Source organism: Bactrocera latifrons, unplaced genomic scaffold (assembly GCF_001853355.1).
Source record: "Bactrocera latifrons isolate USDA-ARS-PBARC rearing strain unplaced genomic scaffold, ASM185335v1 scaffold_361, whole genome shotgun sequence".
NCBI lineage: Eukaryota > Metazoa > Arthropoda > Insecta > Diptera > Tephritidae > Bactrocera > Bactrocera latifrons.
The window spans coordinates 15,611-32,688 of record NW_017537003.1 but is presented as its reverse complement, the minus strand read 5'-3'; the positions used below and the strand labels follow the sequence as shown (position 1 = coordinate 32,688).

The 17,078-nt window shown below is 38.6% G+C and overlaps 1 protein-coding gene across 1 annotated transcript in view; it reads left to right on the top strand.

Annotated features, from left to right (window-relative positions):
• The window catches only part of LOC108971875 (uncharacterized protein DDB_G0271670), an 83,376-nt gene extending 76,579 nt beyond the window's left edge, over nucleotides 1-6,797 (top strand). The window contains exons 4-6 of the mRNA XM_018938198.1: nucleotides 3,499-3,741; nucleotides 4,067-4,129; nucleotides 5,142-6,797. Coding sequence (XP_018793743.1) covers nucleotides 3,499-3,741; nucleotides 4,067-4,129; nucleotides 5,142-6,362 — 1,527 coding nt within the window. The 3' untranslated portion in view covers nucleotides 6,363-6,797. The remainder of the gene's footprint in view (nucleotides 1-3,498; nucleotides 3,742-4,066; nucleotides 4,130-5,141) is intronic.
• Nucleotides 6,798-17,078: the final 10,281 nt, after the last annotated feature.

Below are 17,078 nucleotides of genomic sequence, written 5' to 3'. Positions count from 1 at the left end.
CAGTAAGGCTAGCAAGACAACTTGCATATATAACGCCTTTCACCGTGTTTAGTGTTGGGTGTAAATTAACGGAAATTTCACAAATATTTGATAGTTTTGTTGCTTTAAGAAATTTGTTTGTTTGTTGGTTATTTTTGTTAAGAATGAGGAGATCTCCGTCTCTGGTAAATGAGACAGAACTGGGTAGTTCATAAGTAATCGATTCTAGGGCTTTTTGGAGAAGGAATATGTTAATGGATTTTAAAGGTTTTTGACTGTCTTTGTTTTTAATTATTGGGAATTTGGGACAAGAGGAAGGGGAGAGGTTCAAGGTTTTGTGGTTTTTCTTTAATTGTGGGAAGTCATGTGGATTATTGAGGTTCGGAGTTTTCCGTTTGGGTGATGGCTCCGCTCCTAAGACTGCGAAGTAGTTTTGGTCACCACCTCCAGGATCGGAGGCCATGATTGATTCACCATGCAAAATATTTTTTTTTTTTTTTTGTTTGTAAATTACAAAAAACTCACTATATTTTAGGTAACACTGATTAATTATAATTTTAATTGTTAAAAGAAAGTCCCGTATAAAATTGATACTTGACAACAACGAAATTGTTGAGAGCGAACGAAATAGGAGAAAAACGATCACTAAGAACGTGTTTACTGTTCGGTAGTCAATTGCAAAGTGCAGTCGTTTCTTCTTTTCGCGTCAATTGGAGATTCTATGCGAAGCCAGGCCCTTCTAACGGAGTGGAGGTCTTCCTCTTACCTCGGTGGGTACTGCGTCGAATACTTTCAGAGCTGGATTGTTTTCGTCCATTCGGACAACATGATCTAGCCAGCGTAGCCGCTGTCTTGTAAATCGTTGAACTATGTCATTGTGTATATCTCTTACAGCTCATCGTTCCATCGAATGCGATATTCGTCGTGGCCGACGCGCAGCGGACCATAAATATTTCGCAAAACCTTTCTCTCGAAAACTCACAACGTCGACTACATACATATAGCAGGACAAAGATAATGAGTGACTTATAGTGTTTGGTTGTTGTTCGTCAAGAGAGGACTTCACTTCTCAATTGCCTGCCTAGCACCTGTTAGCAAAAGTTATTCTGCGCTGAATTTCGAGGCTGACATTGTTGATGGTGTTTATACTGGTTCCAAGATAGATGAAATTATCTACAAATTCAAAGTTATGACTGTCGACAGTGACGCCAGAACCAGTCACGAGTGCAACGACTGTTTGTTCGTTGATAGAAGATATTTCCTCTTGCCCTCGTTCATTATATCCAGTCTTTAGAAAGCAGAACGGTGCGGTTGTTCATTAGCCTTAATATCATACAACATACGACAACAGCTGTACACTTTTACAGAAGATTGTACCTTCTCGGTTTAGTTTTGCAGCTCGAATAATTTTCTTCAGAAGTAAGTTGACGAAGTCAAAAGAAAGAGAGTCGCCTCGTTTGTTAGCGAACGGCTCGGAGATGTCCTTCCTGATCCTTAAGGAGGTTTTGGTGTTGCTCAACGTTAGCTTACACAGTCGTATTAGTTTTTCGGGGATACTAAATTTATACATCGCGGCATAAAGGCAGCTCCTTTTCGTACTGTTGAAACCAGCTTTTAAATCGACGAAGAGGTGGTGTGTGTCGATTCTCTTTTCGCGGGTCTTTTCCAATATTTGACGCATGGTGAATGTCTTTGTTGATTTTCCAGGTCCAAAGCCACACTGATAAGGTCAGCTTGTTGACCGTGGACTGCGATGTTTAGAGCACTAATCCGACGGTAGTTGACGCAGATTGCTGGGTCTCCCTTTTTGTGGATTGGGCAGAGCACACTTAAATATAGTTGGGCATGCTTTCGATCGACCATATTCTGCAAAGAAGCTGATGCAAGCTCTTTATCAGTTCTGCGCCGTCGTATTTGATTAGTACGGCCGGCAATTCATCGGCACCCACCGCTTTGTTGTTCTTCAGACGGGTAATTGCTATTCGAACTTCATCATGGTCGGGCAATGGAACATCTGCCATAGACATTGATTGAGAAATTCAAGTTCGAGTCTCCTGGGAATATACTTTCACTGTCCTTCAGGAGGCCTCCATAATTTTAGTATGCTCGGTACGGTATCCCACACGTGTTGTGGTCGATCGTAACGTTGCGAGATAGGCAGCCTTTTTTCTCTTCGCTGCGGCACGGCACTCCTTGTCGTACCAGCTGTTCTTTTGCATTTTCCAAAAGCCAATGATTTCGGTTGCAGCTGTACGTCAGGAGCTTGAAATGCCGTCCATTATATGACCACAGTTCTATTATACGGATTTGTTAACGAGTGTTCTCAGAGAGCACGAGTGCAAGTCGCGTAGAAAATCATTCGGCTGTCTGTTGTAATTGCAGTTTCTCGACGTCGAAGCTTCCTTGTGTTTGTTGACGTGCGTTCTTTGCTGCACAGAGGCTGCAACAAGGTAGTGGTCCGAACCGATGTTAGGACCTCGAAGCGTACGCACGTCCCGAACTTTGGAGACATGTCTTCCGTCTATCACAATAGACACCGTTTACGTGGTTATAACAGAGTTTACAACAGCACGCCAGTCATACTTGAAAAATTAAAATTCTAAACGTAGACAGGTCCTTTTACACCTGGTCTTTCCAATGGAGTGAAGGTCTTCCACTTCCTCTGCTTCCCCCGGTGGGTACTGCGTCGAATACTCCCAGAGCTGAAGTTTTTTCATCTATTCGGACGACATGGCATATAACTCATAGAGCTCATCGATCCATCGTATGCGATATTCGTCGTGGCTAACGCGGCTTACACAGCCGGATTAGTTATGCGCGGATAGCAAATTCAGACATCGCCGCATAAAGCCAGCTCCTTTTCGTGCTAACTAAAACAGTTTTAATATCGACGCAGAGGTGATGTGTGTCGATCTTCTATTCACGGGTCTTTTCCTAGATTTGGCGTATGGTGAATATCTGGTCAGTTGTTGATTTTCCAGGCCTAAAACAACAATGATAAGGTCCAATCAGTTTCTTGACGGTGCACTTTAATCTTTCAAGCAATACGCTCGATAGAACATTATATGCATGGTTGAGGAGGCTTATTCCACGGTAGTTGGCGCAGATTGTGGGGACTACCTTTTTATGAATTGGTAGAGCACACTTAAATTCCAGTCGTCGTGCATGCTTTCGCCCCTTAAATTAATAAACAATTAATTTCAGTTATGTTTGTTTGCCATTTTAAGATTAAAGTTGTAGCATAAAGAAATGTTTTGTCATCATGTAATCTGTAAAAGAAGTCTTGGTAGCACTGAGGAGGTATTCACATACGTTCGTGCTTGAATTCAATATACCAACAATGTTGTAGATGTATAGATGGCGAACATACAGTTTCCTTGTTGTAGGCGAATATTTTATTGGTTAGAGATTTTTCACTATAAATAAAGAAATGAAATGTATAGTATATTTCACAGTTTATCTTTTAGGTAAATATGAGCAGGTTAATTTCTAAAAAATAATTAAACACCTTTCTTTCAGAAACAAGAAAAGAGACGCGAACTGCGTCTGAAGAGATTTTGGCGTTCACCAAAAACAACATCATCCGAAGATTCAACTGGCTATGAGAGCCCCACACGTACCAAGCCCGCAAGTGACGCACAACGTTTCAACCATTTGCACTACACGAGCCTAGCACAGAGTGCACCGGGTGGACCCGAAAATGGCACGGCCTGCAACAAGCCGGCATGTTCGCTGCCACTGTTGCAAGTGTGGCCCAGTCAGGTGTGTATTGAAAGTTTCCAGGTGTCTGCGGTTGTAGTTTCACGTGAGTTTCTTAAAAGAAAAAATCAATAAATGAGTTCTGGTTCTGGACAAACTCTATCTTAGTTTAGAGCTAGGTTCATAACACAACACTACTTTGCCTCCAGTCACAACTTATAGGCTACATAGTGTACTTCCGTTGTGCCATTGTTATTGTAATTGTTGTCTTGATTATTTTGGCTTATATTTATTATACAAATACCTACTTTCTGTTGTTTTCTTGGTTTGACGTTGGTTTTGTGGTGTGTTGTGGTTAAAAATATAAACGAATAATGTACACGTGTAGCCACATTTACGACAGGAGTCCTTCGTGCAGTTGCGACGAAACAGCGGCCCTGAGGGCCAACGGGTAGGCGTGAGCATTTAAACTAATTTCTTTTCTCAATCTAACAAATTTCCATACTTCAAATCTATTTCGAACTAATATTTGTAGATTGCATGTTTTTTAAATAATTTTGAAACCTCTTTCCAACGCAAAATGGGAATTTACTACTTTTTGGAAATATATAAAATAGTTTTGTAAATTTTTTTACTAATAACTTAACAGATTTTGTAATTTGATAAGAAATATATTAAAATAATTCCATATTGTAGATTGAAAAAGTACTTCCCTACTAAAAAATATAAATCGAAATTAACCTCATTTTTCGCTAGATCCCACACAAGAAAAACTACTTTTTGTTTGAAGTACATACCTCATTAGAATCGATACATATAGTCGAAGTAAAAAAGTGAAACGAAATATTCTACGAAAGTATTCCGGATAATAACTTTTTTTTTTATACAAGCTCGACCACCTTGAACATGATACTATCGCTTATGATAGATTTTAAGACTTACGGAAATGGCTACGAAATTTTGGTGAAATTTCGACCATTTGGCAACGTTTTCAGAGAGGCAGCAGTGGGGTGTTTCCAAACGGAGCCGAGCATGTGTGAAGATTTCGTACAGTTTCGTCGTTTCACTTTTTTAGTAGACCGTACAGGAGTACGTTTTTAATAAGAAATAAATTTTTGCACATTAATTATATAGTACTTCTATAATTTTCCACTAACTTAATAAGCTTTATTGAATTTAAACTCTCCTAACTAACAACAGAGCACTTAGATCTGTATATAAAAGAAAATTTTTACTACACAAACAACAATAATACTGTCTCATTTTCCAAAGTTTTTATACTTTTAGAGCTAAAACATTTTTTCAGTCATCATCACTTTGGGCCACATATTTTTCACTTCGTGCCATTTTTTTACTGCACACACCCACCCACCTTAGCTTCCTTCAAAACTTGTTTAGTAGTAAAGTAACTCTTTAATGAAGCATTAACTAATCACTTGAATCGCTCTGACTCTTTCCATTAGGATTCGCCACGTGGCGAAGCGGATGGACAATCCTTCATCTTCCCTGTCATTGCCGAGACAAGTACGAGTAGCAGTAGCGGCGCCGGCAGCAGCAGTACGACTAGCGATAGTGCTGCTGCTGGCAGTTCGACCACCACTACCACCAGCAGCAGCGGCACCTCCGGCATCAGCAACAACAATCACAACAATAGCAATAACTTAAGAAATGGCAATCATTTAACGCTCAGCAACTCCTGCTTAGGCGAACGGCGTCGCAGCTCGCTTTACTGTGATACTTTGCATGCGGGCGACTCAGGCATTGATTCGGTGCAGGCGTCGCCTTCACCAAACGCACTGCCACCACCACCCGGTGCATCACTGCTCGGTGATGGCCTGGGTATGGGCAGCAACTCCTGCAATGTCTCACCCGCCACAACGCCCACACAAGGTTCGCCGAATCTCTCGCTTGGTGGTGCACGTGCCGGTGCGCGCGCTAGCATCAGTGTCGGCGCAGCAAATTATCGACGCAAATCCAGTGCGCTACTACATCCCGATCATGCGCGCTTGTTTGCGTTGCGCATGAAGCATGCTGCCGCCTTGGAACGCGCACAAACGTCACCGGATCAAACGTCCATCGAAGATGCAACCGAATTCCATGATAATGGTTTGGCAACGAATTTGCACTTGTGCTCTGCGTCTTCGTCGACGACGTCGTCGCTGACTTCCGTCGCAGCGGTTAGCTTAGGCGGTGGCATGGGAGTGATCGGTGCAGCCGGCTCCTCCTCATCCTCCGCTGCGGCTGCGGCAGCATGTCTAGCTGCCGGCGCTGGTGCGGGTTCACAGCAGCGCGTCTCCGACCCATGGCTGCAGCCGCAATCGGATCGTGAACGTGATTCGCGCTACGAACGACGTCGTTCCTCAACGATGACGGCACGTTACTCACTGTTCGATGCATTGGATTTGGAATATGTGCTGTTGCGTGCTGCGGCACGCGGTTCGGTCGGCCCGTACTCACTAAGCGAATCTATACACAAACTGACATTTACACAATCGTTGGCGTTTCCGGCACTGGCACGCGGTCTCGCCACAAAGCGTCGGCGGTCGCATACGCGTACCAGTTCGCGACCGCTAAACCCCAATGAGTCGGGTCTTAATACGTGTGCGAAAGTCGTTACCGCCGTCATATTGGTGGGTATTTCGTTTATGGTGTTTCTGATTGTGTATAAATTTGTGCGGACGTGAGGTTTACTCCTGGCCCCGACAGATTTTCCCGTTACATATCAGCAAGCGAACGCGAATGCAAATGTATACACGTTCGCAACGGGAAATGTTAGTGCCAGCAAAACACTGTCGGGGTTCAGGAGAGTATTGGGTCTGAAAGATCGAGATTAAATGCACAACTGCAACGGAGAGGCGAAAGTCGAGTATAGTATTTTATGCGTCTTATACAAACATACATACTTATTAATAAAATTTGTGATAAAAAGTATGTAATAACGTCTAAACCTGCGCAGAATGGCTGCAATACTTTGTAATGCTGGAATCACGCCATTTTGTGTAACAAATGGAGCTGACTGTAAAAAGTGTTTCAATTAAAAAAGTTTTGTAATTCAAAAACTTACACAAAATGCCTTTTAAAAATAGTATTTGCTACTTTTTAATACTTATACATTTTCAATGCCTACTATATATGCTTATATATAAAAACTCATACATTTGCCTAAATAACTATTTAATAGTGAAATTCTATATTAGATTTCTTAATTGTGTGGCTTAATTATATATATATTTGAATTATTAATTTGTTAAGTTTTTTACAATTATCTATGTATATAGTTCACAAATATTAGTTATTTCTTCTTCTTTTCACAAGTTTTAGATCATGAGTATATTCGAAAATAATTTTGAATGCGTTCTTTTGTGGAATCAAACCTTTTAGCCAGTACGAAATTAGTAATACAAAGAAAAGTTAAGGAAGGTGCTGAAAAATTAATTAAATATTCTAAAAGATAAGAGTGTGATAGCTGAATGCGAACAATTTCAGGGGTCTAGCGCTCAAACCCTGTCAGTTATTTCTGAAGGAAATATCTGGCGATTAAGTGTTCCTCAGGTTATAATACGTAATGTCTCCCGCATGGACTCAAAAACTGTAACCTTAAAAACACTTTTTTTACTTTTAACAAAAAAGGGTCTGCCAAATGAGAAAAATGAAAGGAACATCAGTTTTAGTATATTCATTAAAATATTACTGTAACGAAAAATCCATACCATATACATAGGCATTTCGAAAACACTGAAGGTTTTTTTTGTACCAGGTTGATGATCGCGACATTTGCCAAAAAAACAGTCTCTCTTTGTGTTGCCAGAAACTCATAAAAAATTATCCAAAGATCAAGAAAGCTCCATTTGCTTATCACAAGGTTGTTGAGACGGCAATAGCGTATCCAAACAGTTTGTTAAACTCGCCGAAGGTGTGGCTACCAAGAAGTTTCAATCTCAATACAATAAAAGCTGGAGAAGAATGCGTCTCCAATATGGATCCAGACGCTAGGCATCAAAGCATATGCCACACAAATAAATACAGGCTGTCGGTATTAAGAGTTATTATTGCTTTCCGAACAATATCAAATGATGCTGCTGAAGTAATAATAATATGATGCCCACTGACATCCAGGGCGACGAATATGAGCGAGTATACTCAAAGGACGGTGAACCTACGGACTGATACCGGACATTCATTCGTGGATCGACAGAAAACATGATATCGAGCACGACATCATTCCGAATTGGACGTCGCGTTCACAGTGCTCTGAGCATGTATTCTTTTATTTCCCGCCCTCGAATCAATCATGACAAAACTGAGACATTCAGAGCAGAGTAGGCGTCCGTCAGTCTGTGCCATAGAGGAGACTTAAATGTCTTATCACTCTCACAAAGTAATACTTAATCAGAGGGATCTGTGGGAGGGAGAGTTTGGAGTTGGGAGGTTAGGTTAGTAAAGAAGAACTTATAGTTTTGGTAATTCGAGGAACTGCTTATACTCCACTCTGGGTCAGAAAGATCGCACAGCCAGATATGTGCTGCATTTGATAAGAGGTGCATAAATCTAGTGCTATAACGCTGAGGACAACAATATACCATACCGCTATAATTTTTTTAATTTATATTTTATTTAATCTTCATTTTTGTTAGCAATTGTTTTCTCATTTAAATATTATTTGCTCTTTCCAACCAATATTTCTACTCTAAAAGTGCCTATTTATCTAACAATCTTTACTCAAGCTTCGAATTTATTCAGAGGTAGTTATAAAGATACAATACTTGTATTTATACCATACATTTTCTACCAAACCAAATTTATAAAATAAATGGATGAACTGAATAAATATCAGTAGGGTGTGAGTTCTCAAGTAAAAATTTTAAGAATGAAATTTCTAGACCAATTCTCTGTAATTAATGAAAAGTTTTGATAAAGCCATAATTTTATATAAATCAGTAATAACGTGGGATTTACACCAAAAGCATTCTTCTAAATAAATGCCTTTACTTGATCACAAAACAGAAGCAAAAACAAAAAAGCATTTCGGCTTTGCTACAAACACAAACCTACATACTATAAACTGAACTACAGAAATTTATAGCCACAATTAAAACATTTAATTAAGTAAAATGGAGGGCATACAATTTTATTATGAGAAATTATGTATATGTACATATGTATATATTGTGGATTTTGTTGCATCGAAAAAAATATTTATAACAAGTTGCTAATTCCAAAAGATTATAGGGATATACCGCATACAGCGTAGAGTAGAGAGAGAGTAATTTTAATTTAATATTCCTTTCTTAAATTACGAGAATTACAGTTACCTTTTACGGCTTTTGTTAGTAGTCAAATATCTTCAGAAAAAAATACGTTAAACGGGGTTAAATTGTATGACCTTGCATGCCACGCCACAGACTGATGATGTAAGATAATGAGTAACACTCCTTCAATCATTTGACTGCTTCGGATGGATGTATGATATTTAGCGCCAAAAATTGTCCACATCAACATCCTCCAAATCAAGTAGTTCAATTTCAGGTATGAAAGAGTGGCTCTTTAGTGTTCCACATTAGCTACATCATATTTGATGGCTTAATTTTTGAAGAAATATGGATCTATGATTTCCTCTACCCATTAAGTACGCCATGTGGAACTCCTATTTCAACGATTTTGTTTATGAATGTTCATTAAAATTTTTCTGCCAAAAACGGAGATGGCTACCCCTCTCGTTTTGAACCCATTCTGCGAACGTTCTGATTTATTTCTGAATCTAAATAAATAGGTATTTCTTCGTAAAATCAACCATAATTGTCTCTAGTGCTCAGAATAGAGTAAAGTACTTTTTAATTTTCGAATATAAATACACAAAATAGTTAAGTAACATCAAAAAATTAAACAAGACAATCAATATCCTCCTGATACCAGATGACGTCTTGATAAAGTTTTGAAACACCTATCGAGTCGATGAAGGTGTAATTTGTTTTCCTAATTGATTCATTGAAGCTTAATTTCTAAGTATTTAATTGTTTCTACACACTAATAGTCGACGTGTCGATATTAGTTAAGTCCGCAAAACATGCAAGTATACTATAGGCTAATATACAAAAAATAGTAAGATTGTTCACAATTTTAAAATTCTTAATTTATTCTTCAAAATCATTCATTCAAAAGCTCTTCAATTGCCTCAAAATGGTTTCACCGAAGCGGTCGTGAGTTTGCTGAATAGCCGAAAGTCACACGTAGCTAAATCAGGCTATAACTTTGGCGTCGGCGCGATATTTGTAGAAAAATTGGCGAAAAACAAACGAAGGATCAATGCAAGCTGCGACGGTGCAAAAACCAAGAGATTTCGGTCAATATCCGGCGTCGTGATATTTGATTCGCACTGTACGGTAGTAAATGTCGATGTTTCTCAAGCTATAGGACAAAATAAGCAATTTTCCTTTTATATTTATCATAATTAATTAACCTGATTTATCATAATTAATTTATAGAACGGATTTTTCCCCAGAAAGCTAAACTAGTATGACCGATGCATTTTCTATATATGTATTCTAAACCTTATTATAGGTAACTTTTATCAGAATAAAAAGTCTTCAATCAAGTTGCAACTATATCGGAATAACAGCTTCTTTTGAACATTGTTCGCTTCAACTTTACAAAAAGTTGTGTTATGTTATTAATAATATTCATATTATAAAGGCATTTGTATGGTAACCTGAAAACTAGATTTTAATTAAGCATGTGCTGTTAAGTAATTAAGCAAAATAAGATTAATAAGAAATCATGAAAATACTCTTTGATTAATATTCAAAAACAATACAAAATTATAGTTGTAATTTTTAAACTAGCTAACTTAGCCTTAACTTAAGTACTACAAGATTAAATTTAATGAAAATAACTTATATAGGAATTAAGTACTTAAGTAATGATTACAATCAACATTCAACATTATTAACAAATGACGGAAAAATATATACTTAATAAAATAAACTACTAAATATCTTATGTACATAAAAGGTAAATAGATATAATATACAAGTATTGAAATAAATTAAGAAAGTATAATTTTTTGCATACAGACCAAGCCAGAAAAAGTACACTCTATCTTTCGTTCAGAAAGCATTAAAGTCTTTACACAATTTCCTTAAAATACCCTTGATCTTAGTATAATGTGTATTTATTTTCATAAAATTGTATATGTAACATATAAAGTCAGCATAGAATACCTTAATATTTATCCCAAAAACATGAAATATTCAAGAGAAGACCCAACAAAAATAATAAAGAAACAAACACTTGATATGAAAATTGAAACCAAAATAAGTTTTTTAAGTAAGTAAGTTTTTCTTATTATTGGTTTTTGGTTCTGATTCAGATTCCGTTTACCCAGTATTTTATAAGAATCACTGTAATTAAGGAAAGTGGTTTTGTTTTGCCATATGAAAACCGTCCGATCGGTCCAAACCTGCAACACTTTTTCTAACATCCAAAACTGTGGTGAATGTTGGTTAGCAAAAAATCGGTCTTAGATGGATAATTAGCATATAACCATGACTTTTACTTACTTCCAAAAAACTAGTCTTACGAATCTAAAACACCTAATTTTCATATTCCAACCTTGATACTACTCGGTTACATAAGTTTGTCCCTACTGGAATCAAATGATGTTTTCAAAGTGCCTTAATGAGTGATTGCATGCTCACCGTTAATCCAGAAGAATGCATTTCAGACAATGTATGCAGAGTAATTAGTCCTATAAGTATCAGTCTCATAAAACGTAAGGTTTCCAAACGAATTTTCATTGATTCGCCAAAAAATACTGAACAAAATATTGGACAACTAGCTCAATCAAATAGGGTATATTTAATATATTGACGTGGTTGTAGTACGAATTCGCGATTAATTTTGACACTGCATTATCACTACGTTGGGTTAATTTGATGCACCAAATTTAGTTGAAATTGATGTTGATAAGGTGGACAGCTTTATGCGCATTGTTCAAATATAAAACCAACTCATATAAGGCGCTTCTGTTGAATGATAATATACAGACGCATAATAACAATTGACATAATAATCGCTTTAATTAATACAATATTTAAATAATCCTATCGCAAATGAAGATATATATTAATAATCCACATATAATAATTCCAAATATACTTTCATCATAGAGTACTGCCTTTTCTGCTGTTGTCATAATCGATATTTCAAAATATTCGAAATGTGATATGCCGTCAAAGGTAAACACTTGTTAAGGTATGCGGCTGTAAGCACATGCGTACATTCATGTTAAATATATTTTTACACAGAAACTGTAAATTTAGACGATCTTGCTATTGAGGTCAGAAGAGAGGCTAGCAACACGACTCCTTGACTGCTATGCGTCAGTCAGGCAGAGTTAACGTCAATGCCACAAATCGTTGGATAAGCAATCGCAACCGAGGTGCTGCCAGTCCGCTTCGGTAGGCACGACATCCGCACTGCATCACGGGGACAGCACTGTCAGCAGCAATGAGCGGTGCATTTGCAACGTGCAACATGAATGGCATGCGGCAATAAACAAAAGAATGATGAATCTACCCCAATACCCGCAACAGATTTGTGGGATACAATAACCACCGCTGACATCCTTGAAACTAAAAATAAAACTCACAAGTGCCCGGATACAGGTGCTGCCGATGCGATGGTAGGCAGAAATGTGGCCGTATTTCCGCATACACACATACATATGTATATGTATATACATATGTACACAGGTGCCCGTCCGTCGCATTTGGATGACGCGCGGAATAGAAAGAAAATATTTTTAATGCCACATTTTTTTTTTCCAAAGGAACTCTTAGCATGTGTGTAGCTCTCATCTCGATGCTTGTATGGTATGTACGTACACTCATATAAATATTAATGGACAAACATCATGTATTTCTAAGGGTTAAGAAGCTTTCAAAACTATATTTAACATTTCAACTTGGGAGCTATTCAATCTCAGTTACTATAAACAATTTGTATGTTTTGCAATATAATTTGGTAATTTCTCCGAAACATAAATCTTTCATTTTTATACTCTAGCAACATGCTGTTGCAAAACAATAGTTTTGTTTACCTAACGCTAAAAAAAAACAAATGAGGGTATATATAAACAAATGATCAGGATGATCAGGCGAATTGTAATCCAGGATCCGAACTATAACTTGAGTAAAACTTCAGATATCTTGGTGAAACTTAGTACACATGTTCCTTGGCAAAAAAAGGACGAGATCGTAGATGGGTTTAGTTATAGATCGCTTTCGTATTGAATTGCGAGTGAATAAGTCAATCAATATGCCACCTTATAACCTAAACCAAATAAAACTATTAAAGTGCCGAATGGACCTTAGTTCATATAGTTCATTGTGTGAGATATATAATCGAAATTTGGAGAGAATCTCTTTCTGATAGTAGTAACTCATTGTGTTACGAGGTTGAATCGGGTCAATACTTTTCTTATCCCTGTACCTAATATAAAGATTTTAGAACTTCCGGGTTAATGGGCGAAGCGGACGTATTTTTCTACTAACAAAATAAAACTACCTAAATACACATAACATCGAGTGAAAACTTGCCTTAGACCCCTCTCAACTTAACTCCTTATATATTGGTGATTGTTGTGGGGTACCTTAGTGAAACTCAGAGAGACTGTATATTTTTAACAGAGTAATAATGCCAAAAATAAAGAAAATCGGATCAATTCTGCGCCCATCATCCATATACGTACCTTTTAAAAGATTTAAAAAAATTCTTAAATTTAAAATCTGTATATATAAAAATTAATCCCTTTTTCCCTTGGTCACGGCATCACTCGTGAAAGGCTGGTTCGATTTCCCTAATTCTGTTTTTTTTTTTTTTTGTTTGTTGTATTTGTTCTTATTAAGAGAAGGTTCTACTGTAAGAAAAAATTACGAAAGTTGCGTCTATAATATAAAAATTAATCGCAAAATGTGTTGCTAAGCGTATAACTCACCAACGCGTGGACCAATTTGGACAATTATTTTGTTTTAATGTTCTTTGAAGTTCAGAGATAGCTTTTACGGCGAGAAAATCCCTAAAAACAACCTTTCTTTTTCCCATACAAACGAATTAATATTTGTTTGTTAGTAATGCTAAAACTCGAGAACGGCTGAACCAATTTTGATGTAATTCTCAAAGGTTGTTCGTTATGAATCGGTAAAGGTTTAGAAATAAAAAAAACCGTATTTTTTTTTTTGTTTGCTATTCAAAAGAAAAATTATTCAATGAAAACATTGTGTGTTTCACACAAAGTGAAGCCACGAAGAGATCGCGCTAATATCGGTCGGCCTTCTTTTTGGCATCAACATACATTGGCAGCCCAAGGCCCAATCAGCAACCGATCGTCACGACAGCTACGATGCTTGGTGAACTTTATCTTGAAGCAACGTATATGTGGTGTTGCGAGATGCTAGATGTACTCTGTTGACTGTCCAAAGAGAGGTCTATCGCACGCACACATTCTTCTTTGGGTGGTGGTAACACCAGATCAAATTGTTGAAATCATTTCTGCGCAAATTCCCGATGCAGAGAAAGATCCAGTACTATATGAAGTGATAAAAACCAATATGGTTCATGGACCTTGCCGACACCACAATTTCACTTCGGTATGTATGTCTGACAATAGATGCATGAAACACTATCCACGTGATTTTCTTTCGGAAACACAAACTGGAAATGATGGATATCCACTCTATCGGCGTCGCTMACCAGACGACAATGGCAGAACATTCTGCATTCCATTTGGAGGAGTGAATATCGAAGTCATTTAAAAAATGGCCAAATACTGTATTTCAACCCAGGGAATATATTATATTACAGTCATTGGAAATGCCGCCAGCAACAAAATTAACATTGACGAGATTTTTCTCAACTTTCTGTGAACTTACTGTGATTGGTATGGTGTGTGCAACTTTTTGAGAAACGCATGCGACTGAAGTTCGCACATTTTTCGTGATGATCAATTCGAAATACCAGCCTTTAAATTCGCGTCAATTATAGGATACGAACAAAAATTACATTGCCGAAGACATTTATATATGGCTCAAGCAGCTCACGACTTTCGGTCTTTGACCAAGTATCCTCTGGGTAGCCTAAGAACATCCGTTTGAAGGCAAACGAAATAAGGACTACGATTTGAGGGCATGCACCTAAAACGTCCAGTCCCTTAATTGGGAAGGTGCCGCTGCTCAGCTGGTTGATGTCCTCTCTAGAGTGAAGTTTAACATCACCGCCGTCCAAGAAATACGATGGCCTGGACAAGAACTGAGGCGAGTAAATCCTGTGAGCGTAAGTTTGGTTTGGGATTCTTGGTTAGAGAGAGACTCCCTCGCCGAGTACTACCATTCGCTCCGGTGAATGAACGTCTAGCCACAATCCGCATCAAAGCGAGGTTCTTCAACATATCGCTGATTTGCGCCCACGCCCCGACGGAAGAGAAGGACGATGTGACCAAATATGCCTTCTTTGAGCGCTTGGAACGCATCTATGAGAGCTGCCCCCATCACGATATCATGAACGTCCTTGGCGACTTTAACGCCAGGGTTGACAAAGAAGATATCTTTAGCACTATGATCAGTAAATTCAGCGTACACGATGAAACATACCCAAAATGGGTTGATGCTGATCGACTTCGCTGGGGTCCGAAATATGGTTATCTGTAGTACTAGATTCCAGCATAAGAAAATTCATCAAGCCGCCTGGATCTTCGGATCAAAAAGCCACCAACCAAATTCTACGAAAAAATGCGGCGGCTTACAGAAAGCTTCAAGTTTCATACTCTTGTAGAACCGCCAAAGGTGATCTAGTCACCGATGCCCAATGCATACTTAAATTATGGAGGGAACACTTCTCCAGCCTGCTGAATGGAAATGAAAGTACAATGCCAGGAGAAGGCGAACCCGATTCCCCAATCGATGACGATGGAGCAGACGTTTCATTACCCGACCATGAAAAAGTTGGAATAGCAATTACCCGTCTGAATAACAACAAAGCAGCGGGAGCCGATAGATTACCGGCCGAGCTATTCAAACACGGCGGGGAAGAACTGATAAGAAGCATGCATCAGCTTCTTTGCAAAATATGGTCGGACGAAAGCATGCAAAACGATTGGAAGTTATGTGTGCTCTGCCCAATCCACAAAAAAAATCCGCGTATAAGGTTCTATCGAGCGTATTGTATGAAATATTAAAGCCCACCGTCAACAAACTGATTGGACCTTATCAGTGTGGCTTTAGACCTGGCAAATCAACAACCGGCCAGATATTCACCATGCGCTAAATCTTGGAAAAGTGAAAGGAGAATCGACACACATCTCCTCTTCGTCGAATTCAAAGCTGCTTTAGGAGCTGTTTTTATGCCGCGATGCCTGAATTTGGTATCCCTGCAAAACTAATACGGCTGTGTAAACTGACGTTGAGCAACACCAAAAGCTCCGTCAGTATCGGGAAAAACCTCTCCAAGCGAGGTTTCAGACAAGGCGACTCCCTATCGTGTGACTTCTTCAATCTGCTGCAGAACTTAATCGGGCAGGTACAATCTATAGAGTGTACAGCTGCTGGCGTATGGCGTATTCTGCTTTCTCCAGACTAGACAAGGAAGCAAAGCCAATGGGTCTGGCAGTGAATGATGGCAAGACGGAATATCTCCTGTCATCAAACAAACAGTCGTCGCAATCGCGACGTGGCTCTCACGTAACTGTTGACAGTCATAACTTTGAAGTTGTAGTTTCGTATAGTTGGGAACCAGCATAAATACCACCAACAATGTCAGCCCGCAAATCCATCGCTGAACAACTCTTGCCAAAATGTGCTACTTCGGACTGAGTAGGCAATTGAGGAGCAAAGTCCTCTCTCGACGAACAAACCCAAACTCTAAAACTCCCAAAGTCACTCATAATTCCCGTCCTGCTATATGGTGCATAGGCTTGGACGATGACAACAACTGATGATTTATGATATGATGAAGATTTATAGTCCTTTGCTCGTTGGCCACATCGAATATCGCATTCGATGGAATGTCATAGTCATTGTCATAGCTCAGCGAATTAAAAGGCACCGGCTACGCTGGCAAGGTCATGTTGTCAGAATGCACAAAAACACTCCAGCTCTGAAAGTATTCGACGCAGTACCCGCCTGGGGAAGCAGAGGAAGACCTCCACTCCGTTCGAATGACCAGGTGTAGAAGGACCTCGAAAAGAACAGAAAATGTTTTAATTCTTCTTGCTTTGCATATCCAACCTTTCGTGTTTAATTATGTATATATGTATGTATGTATATACTAATAAAAATCACAGAGTACACAGACTACTGCTGTTACGTTTGTATACAAGTAAAACAAACAACAACGAAGTACGAAGGAAA